The 8,992-nt window shown below is 37.7% G+C and overlaps 1 protein-coding gene across 1 annotated transcript in view; it reads left to right on the forward strand.

Annotated features, from left to right (window-relative positions):
- The window catches only part of LOC132405446 (tetraspanin-17), a 29,774-nt gene extending 25,352 nt beyond the window's left edge, over positions 1 to 4,422 (forward strand). Inside the window, exons 7-8 of the mRNA XM_059990256.1 lie at positions 1,372 to 1,488; positions 1,740 to 4,422. Of these exons, the coding sequence (XP_059846239.1) occupies positions 1,372 to 1,488; positions 1,740 to 1,805 (183 nt within the window). The 3' untranslated portion in view covers positions 1,806 to 4,422. The remainder of the gene's footprint in view (positions 1 to 1,371; positions 1,489 to 1,739) is intronic.
- Positions 4,423 to 8,992: the final 4,570 nt, after the last annotated feature.

Below are 8,992 nucleotides of genomic sequence, written 5' to 3' on the forward strand. Positions count from 1 at the left end.
TCTATGCCTTTTATTTCTTCTACCAAACTGCATGACCATACACTTCCCTACACTTTATTCCATCTGACATTCCTTTTCTCATTCTCCTAATCTGACCAAGTCCTTCTATAGACTCCCTGCTTCCTTAACACCATCTGTCTCTCCACCAATCTTCATATCTTCCACAAACGGACACAAAACCATCAATTCCATCTTCCAGATCATTGACATATAATATGAAGAAAAACATCGTTACACTGACCCCTGTGGAAATACCATGAGTCACCAGCAGCCAGTGAGCAAACCCCCCTTGTATTCCCACTCTTTGCTTCCTGACAGTTAGCCAATCTTCTGTCTATGCTAGTTTTTCCTGTTGTACCATGGGCTCTTGTGTTGTTTATCAGCCTCATGTGACTACCTTGTCAGAGACCTTCTGAAAATACAAGTAAACAGCATCCACTGACTCTTCTTTGTCTATCCTGCCTGTTACTTCCTCAAAGTATGCTAACAGATATGTCAGGCAAGATTTCCCCTTAAGGAAACCATACTGACTTTGGCCTGTTTTGTCACATGCCTCCAAGTACCCCAAAACCTCATCTTCAATAACGTACATCTAGCCAACCACTGAATTCAAGCTAACTAGCCTACTTCCTGTTACTCACTTCCCTCCCTTCTTGGAGTGACAATTGCAGTTTTCCAGTCCTCGAACGATTCCAGGAGCTAGTGATACTTGGAAGATCATTACTAATGCCTCCAGAATCTCTTCAGCTATCTCTTTTGGAACCCTGGGGAGGAGCCCATCTGGTTGTATGATTTATCTGCCTTCAGACCTTTCAGCTTCCCAAACACCTCCTTAGTAATAATGATTGCACTCACTTCTGCCCGACACGCTGAAATTCCTGGCGTGCCTCTGGTGCCTCCCTCTGTGATGACTGATGCAAGAAGACTGGGGCAAGTACGCTGAAAAGATTTCAAGAATGAAATTGAAATGACTCATTTACAACAGTCGTGGAATATGTAAAACTAAAATGTGAATTTTGTAATGAACAGTTTTTGATTGTAAAATATGTTCAGATTTTTGCATTTCTGCTTACAATATCACAGACTTGCAGTGGCACGAATTATAGATTGTGGCCAGCAGTTAATGTTCATGTGTGGTGGTGGATTTTGATCTATAATGCGATGTTTACAATGGATTCTAATCTATGCCATCTAGCTAAATGTTAATTATATAAAATGGTGTCATTTCTAACTCTTAGAAATTGAGCAAAATACATCCATAATTCTCTTCAATCCTATTCAGATTACTTGCAAAATGGACTGTCTTGTAATGGAAATGAAGCTTGGTCTGTTTTATAAAAATCACTAAATAAAAATTCCTGATTGCTTTAGGAAATAGATCAACAAGATTATATTTATACCAAAGGATGCGTTGGCCAGTTTGAGAAGTGGCTGCAGGAAAATTTGATTGTGGTTGCTGGAATTTTCATTGCTATTGCTTTACTGCAGGTAAGCAATTTATGTAGAAAATGCCAAATCCAAACAAAATCAGTATGGAAAAATGAAGGACACAAAAGAGTATATGACTGGTTATTCAGCAAAGATCAGCTTATAGTTTTAACAGAGTGAATGTTTTCAGCAGTTTTTGTTTTTTTTATCTTGGTGTACAAACATTTTATGTATCAGAGTATGTTGGTCAAATCTGTTTTAATAGTATTACAAATGTGTTTAAAGTTCACAAATTTATTTCCCTTTTGCAGATATTTGGAATTTGCCTGGCACAGAATCTGGTCACTGACATTAAAGCTGTCAAAGCCAATTGGTAAAATTTCACTGAAGTTAATTATGTTTGATTGATAGAGCTGTTGAAAGCACATTTGTAAAAAGCACATTGGATGAATGTCACCTGTAGAGTATTTGTTAATCTCTTAATGCTCCAAGACCTGTGGATATTAACTATGTGGCTGCTATTAAGCAGTTGAATTTTTTTTACAATAACAGTAAGTAAACAAAATTTGAAGCTCCATTATTTTAAAGGGAACTTAAACAATTTTTAGTTAATGAGTATTTTGAAAAGTTGCATGTCTTTGATGTAAAGTACCATGAATGTAAAGTTTCTTACTGTTAAAGATGGTGTGATTAAAATGTTTTCTAAGGGGAGGAAAAATGATTTGCTATAACTGCTGACCCACTTGAAAATAACTAAATAGTTTTGGGCTATTAAGTAGTCTTAGCCCTGGCTACTCTACAGAAAATTTGGAATCTTTGTGATATTAGTATTAAAAAGATAGTAATTAGTATATGCAGATCTACAGATTAGATTAATGAATACAGATTGACATGTTTATATGTATTTCAGACAGTGAACATAAATGGCAACACTTTTAATGATGCCTGTTTGATAGAGAAAAAAAAATGAGTTGTTTATCATGGCAGTGCTCCAACTTGGGTTATTACAGATTTTTTTATTTCCTCAAGTTCTGACATAACTTGCTTATTTTGAAGAAAGACTGTGAGAAAGTCAACAGTGTCAAGTGCTTGTAAAATAAATTTATAGGTGGTAAATATGTAAGTGTTACTTTGTTTCTTTAAATAACATTAACACGTTTATTGCACTAAAATGTCATTTAAATTGGTGGTGCAAACTGGTAAACTCAGGAAATTTACTGTTTTATTTAGTACGTTATTAAATGCTGCACGGTTGTATTTAGTTTCACAAGACTGCAAAGGGGTGAATATACAAACACTGGTCTGCTGCTATTTTTAACAACTGGCCTTTAACTTGTAAGAACATTTCTTGTTGCTGTCATTACAAGTTTTTAGTTTTGGTATGTAGAGACAGAATTTGATTAGGCTATGACCGTTCCTAAACTTCTCCTGAGTAAATGCTGGGTAGTAAAATCTGTTTTAAAAAAACTTGGGGGTGTGGTTGTGATGTGGGCAAATATTGATGAGGTATTCATTGACTAATTTGTTATTAGTTAATTACTTTAGGCATGAAAGCTAATGTATCCATCAAACCATAATTCATGCACATTAGTCACAAAAATAACTGGTTCCATGTACTTTACATTTTGGATATACGTTTAAAACCAAACCAGATTAGATATTAATATAGGAAATTTCCTCAGTCTGGGTTTTTTTTTTGACAAAAGTAATTGATTAATTTGAACATACCTCTTATATTCATTTCTGTATGAATTTACTCAGTGTTATGTGCTGGAATTTTAAACTAATGCTATGACAATACTGCGATTTCAACATAATTAGAAGGACCAGTTCATCATATTTGTATATCATATGTTATGCTTTCTCATGGTCAGTCTCATTGCATCAAATATTTACGGAAAATTTCTGCACTGGTACGTTTTGTTCATTGCGATGCAGTCCAGTAGAGATTAAACCCAATTGATTTAGTCTAAATGTAAATAGATTATTTTAAATATACTACTAAATACATTTTACTTTGTTATAAGCTGTCATTATTCTGACATGAAGTAAAATAACATGCACTGTTCCACCATACATTTCATGTTATCCAAGATTTGTTTAAAGCTATTACAACTATCTTCTAAAATTGATGTAAATTGATATTCTTTTTCATGAATAGATTATAAGTGGAAATAACTTGTGCCAATTCATTTCAGGTTTTGAACCTAGTTGTAATTTTTAAGCTCTTTCTACTTTACAACTACTGTTTAAAAAAACTTTTTATGATGGTAAAATTTTCAGTTTTATATACATCACAGCAATATTACAAGTAAATCAGACCAAAACATGCTGTTTGCTCTTCTGTGGCAAAACCTTGCTATTACTCTTTTGCAAGATTAGTCTTCATACTTGCACTTTTCACAATCATTGTAGAATGTACTCTGACTCAGTGTTGATGATGTTAATGCAGTTTGTTAGAGCTGCCTCAGAGTCCCTTTGGAATATTGTATAGCTGGATTTCTAAGTGGTAAATTTATGGAGTGTAATTTTTTTTCTACAACTTTGTTTTCATTTTACATTCTAATTGGTACTTGAGTCAAATTGAGTTAAAATAGTTGTCAGTAAACAGAATCCATTGCAGTTGTTCTCTTTTATTGCTGGTTACTTTGGGTATTTCCATGTGATGTACATTTTGCTCAAAGTGTTGTCTTGATTTTTGAGGCTTTCAGAAAACTTCTAATAATTGCAAGAATTTGGCTTTTTTTCTTACAGAAATTAATTCTGTAAGCAGTGTTTATGTTGTCCATTCTTATTTTGTGTAGAGTATCCAGATAAATTATTTCAAAGGTTGTCTGATTTAAGTAGATCTCAACATGTGATTTGCAAATAGCTGTGTTACATTGTTTTTGCACAGTATTAAACTTTTTGAAAATCAGAGTTGTAAACATGCATTGCACATTGTTTGTGATCATTGAGGTATCAGGATTACAATAAAGTTCTGTTATTATTTACTTTGTGTGTTATTGTTAACCATCTTTGTGTCTGTTCTTGGTATTTGGTTAAACTTAAAATACGGGCATTGAGAAGATAAATCACTTTCTGTAATTTCCCATTAGAATGTAACAAGTACTTCTCTAGCAATCTCTAATGATTCTGCAATACTGTAATTAACCTTCCCTAATTAGTATACCATTCAAGTTTGATTTTTAATATTGATTTGACTTTGTCACTCTAACCACTGAAGTCTCAGTGTTTTACCTTTGGTACTCCAATCAGGATCAGGTTTAATATCACTGGCTTATGTCATGAAATTTGTTGATTTTGGGGCAGCAGTAAAATCCATTATAGAGAAAAAGCTGACTTACAGGAACTATGACATGGCTTCTCTAATTACTAATTGGTGTTTAATACTGGAGTCTTTTAAGCCATTATAGTTCAATAGTTCCATGTAATATCAGAGAATGTATACAATATACAACCTGAAATACTCACTGTCTGCAGACATCCTCGAAACAGAAGAACAGCTCCAAAGAATGAACGACAGAAAAAAAACTTAAACAACCCCAAAGCTCTGTACTCCCTCCCATGCACAAGCAGCATCAAACCCTCCCACTTCTCCACTTATTCCAGTGTAAGGCATCAGTATTACCACCACCCACCGTGCAAACAACAACAAAGCTCCCAAAGAGAGACCATTATCTAAATACATCGAAAACTAACTCTTCACTCCAACATTTTTGCAATCTCTTTTGACATTTGCTATTTTGTTGTTACAGTATCAACAGCAAACTCTTCCTCACCATTGAGAGAAAGATGGATTGATCGATTACTGAGTGCAGAGCTCTCTGACAGCTACTCTCACTGTTTACGATGTTCCAGCTCCTGCTACTCTTTAGTTTGCAACACCAGTGAGAAGTTGTATCCATGGGGCCTGGCAGCGCCTCAAAGTCGCCTGACTTCAAGCCAGACCTGGGCATACTGAAACGTGGCCGATAGGCGAACTCAAAGAATAGGGACATGCCGTAGTGCAGAACTGCAGTTTGAGTGCCGTTGTAGATCAAAGATACTGAAAGGCTCCCAGCCACCCTGAAAAGTAAAATAGAGAAACTAGGATAGGAAGAATTTAACTGTTCACGGGTGAACTGGCGCCATCTGCCCTCTGTTGCCCTCTGGCGCCATTTTTAGCTCCACACCCAGAATACGTGTCCATATTGGAAAAACTCTGATCACGGTATTTAACAGATTTTATTTTTGGCAGCTTTGGCATATTAGATTGGAAGCGTTAAGAGTATAAATTTGCGAAGGCTGAGGAGAGTCCATCTTCCCCCCTCCCCCAATTCTGCATCACATTCTACAGAGGTTGTATTGAGAGCCTCCTGAGCAGCTGCATCACTGCCTACTGCCTGTTTTGGAAAATGCACCATTTCGGATTGCAAGACACTGCAGCAGATACTGAGGTCAGCTGAGAAGATCATCGGGGTCTCTTCCCGCCATTACAGACATTTACATCACACGCTGCATCCGCAAAGCATTCAGCATTACGAAGGACCCCACGCACCCCTCATACAAACTCTTCTCCCTCCTGCCATCTGGGTAAAGCCACCGAAGCATTTGGGCTCTCACAACCAGACTATGTGACAGTTACTTTCCCCTTAAGTCATCAGACTCCTCAGTACCCAGAGTCTGGACTGTCACCAACTTACCGCCCACTACTGTGCCTATTGTCTTGTTTATTATTTATTGTAATGCCTGCATTGTTTTATGCACTTTATGCAGTCCTGGGTAGGTCTGTAGTCCAGTGTATTTTCTTTTGTGTTGTTTTACGTAGTTCAGTGTGGTTTTTCTATTGTTTCATGTAGCACCATGGTCCTGAAAACCGTTGTCTCGTTTTTACTATGTACCGTACCAGCAGTTATGGTCGAAATGAAAATAAAAAGTGACTTCACTTGACTTGATGAAAAATTGTTCTAACTTCCCATTTAGATCTCATGCTCCTGTTCCTTCTATACTGGGAATATACTTCAAGTTTGCTTCTGATAATTGATTCCAGAATAATAACTGGGAAATCTGTCCTTTGTATGGACTAAAAAAATACACTGATTTGAATTAATATTTTGTTTAAAAATCCAGTCACATTAATAGTCACAGACACTTAACAGTGAATCACATAAGAATGAAAATATCAAAAGCTACGGGTATGAAGTTTGACATTTGTGAAATATTGATAATGCTAATATTGGTGGAAGTCAAAATTTAATTGGATATTTTTGTTTGAGAGTTGGCCTTTCAGTGCGCTAACATATAAAAGATGCAAAACAGAATGATTGGATGAGGTATTTCATTAAGGAACACCCAGTGTTGACATTTTCCTTTGAAGCTGAAGCTTCAAATTATACATAAGCTATATGAGTGAGATTTGGGAAGGCAAATCTGATGAGCTTCACCCTAGGATCTTAAAAGTGATTAACAGAATAATTGCATTGTTTTCATTTTCCAGATTCCACAGATTAATGGAAAAGTTCAGTTGAATTAAAAAAGAAATTAACTCTGAAATAAAACTCCCAAGTCAAAAAGGAGACAAAGCGGGTAACTGCAGGCCAATTTGCTTAACATTTGCTAATATAGATAATGTTGGAAGTATAATTAAAGATGTTAAAGTAGGGCACTAAAACCATTCAAGGTTATTAGGCAAAGTAACTATGGTTTTGTGAAACCAAAACTTTCATCAATTTATTGTACTTCTGTTAAGCAGGATACTAAAGCAGGCACATTTGTAAATTATTAAATAATATTTGATTGATTAATTACTTATTTGGCAGCAACCCATAAAAAGATAAGGTCAAGTAAGGTGGCCATTCCCACAATGGACCAGTAATTAGAGTGGAGAGCTGAGGCTTCAGTGTGAGGAGGTGGAGTAAGTGGCCTGAGAGCAGCTGTTCAGGGGGTAAAAAAGGCTTCAGAGACGAGGCACAAGTAGGGTTTTATTTTGTGTTGCCTTTGGTTTAGTTGAAAAGGTTTCAGTGAGCAAAAGCCAAGGTAAGGCCTCTTTGTATTTTTATTTTGCTTATTTCAAAGTTAAGAGCTGTGAAATGGCAGACAGGCCAGTGAAAGTCAGGGAGAACTTTGGTGTCCCTGATGACTACACCTGTGAGAAGTACAGACCATGTTGGATCTGGATAAACTCAGGATCCTAAGTTGCGGGACACTGACGACTGTCAGGCGAGGAAGGGGAGTAGACCATCAGTGCAGGTTACCTCTGTGGCCTTTCCCCATTCCCCTCAATGACAAGTGTATAATTTTGGATAGTGTGTGGAGGGCAGGGGGAGGAGGGTGGAGTGAACAGCCTAGGAGAGGAAAGCTACAGTGGTCAAGCCTCTAACACTGAGTTAGGCTCTAGCTCAGAAGGAAAAACACAGTGGTAATGATACAGCTTTACTTAAAGGGGAATGGATGAGATTCTGTGAATATGAACATGATTCCCAGATGCTAAGTTGCCTCCTAGGTGCCAGTGTCGGAGATGTCGGAGTTCACAGCATCCTGAAGGGGAGTGTGAGCAGCCAAAGTTCTGGTACACATTGCTTTCACTGACCTAGATAGGATAAGAAATGAGGTCCTGAAGAGGGAATATCGGGAGTTGGGAAGGAAGCTAAGCAGCACAACCTGAAGGGCAATAATCTATGGATTGCTTCCTGTGCAACTGCCATTGAGGAAAAGAATATGACAGATGAATGACTGGCTGAAGAGTTAGTGGGAGGGGAGTTGCATAGTTTCAGATCTGTGGATCATTGGGATCTCTTCTGGGGAATATATAATCTGTACAAAGGGGCGGGTTATACGTGAACTCGAGAGGCACCGATGCCCCTGTGGAAGGTTTCTTTACGAGTGCCACGTGCTAGTGAGGCCAAAAATAGGAAAATCATATAGGCTAAGCTGCTGGTGCAGGAGAGGGAGGGATTCAGATTTTTGGATTATTGGGCTCTCTTCTATTATGGTAGGACTTGTAATGAAGGGATAGCTTGCACCAAGCTGGAGGATGGCTGATATTCCAGTGGGAAGCTTTGCTAGTGCCACAAATGGGGGACGGGGGTGGGGAGGATGGTGGTGTTAAACTAGAGTTGCAGGAGTATGGGAACCAGAATACCAGAACAGATAGTGGAGAGGTTGTGGAGAAAGATGATGTTAAGCCTCCATACAGGGTTGGGAATCAAAAGATTGAGCATGGTGGGACTAATGTTCTGACCTGCATATGTTTCAATGCAAGGAGTATTGTAGAAAAGGCGGATGAGCTTGGGACATGGATCAGCATGTGGAATTATGCTATTATAGCCATTAGTGGGACTTGCTTGTAGGAGGGGCAGGGCTGGCAGCTCAGTGCTTCAGACTTCTGTTGCTTTAGACATGATAGAGTGGGAAGTGTGGTATTTATTACTAGTTAGGGATGGCAGTGCTTAGTCAAATCAGGCTGGAGAGCTCATACAGTAGGGCTTTATGGGAAGAATTGAGGAATAAGAAAGGTATGATCACTGTAATGAGGTTATAGACCACCCAGCAGTCCATAGGATTTAGAGGAGTAAATTTGTAG

The sequence above is a fragment of the Hypanus sabinus genome, chromosome 15 (genome assembly GCF_030144855.1).
Source record: "Hypanus sabinus isolate sHypSab1 chromosome 15, sHypSab1.hap1, whole genome shotgun sequence".
Lineage (NCBI taxonomy): Eukaryota > Metazoa > Chordata > Chondrichthyes > Myliobatiformes > Dasyatidae > Hypanus > Hypanus sabinus.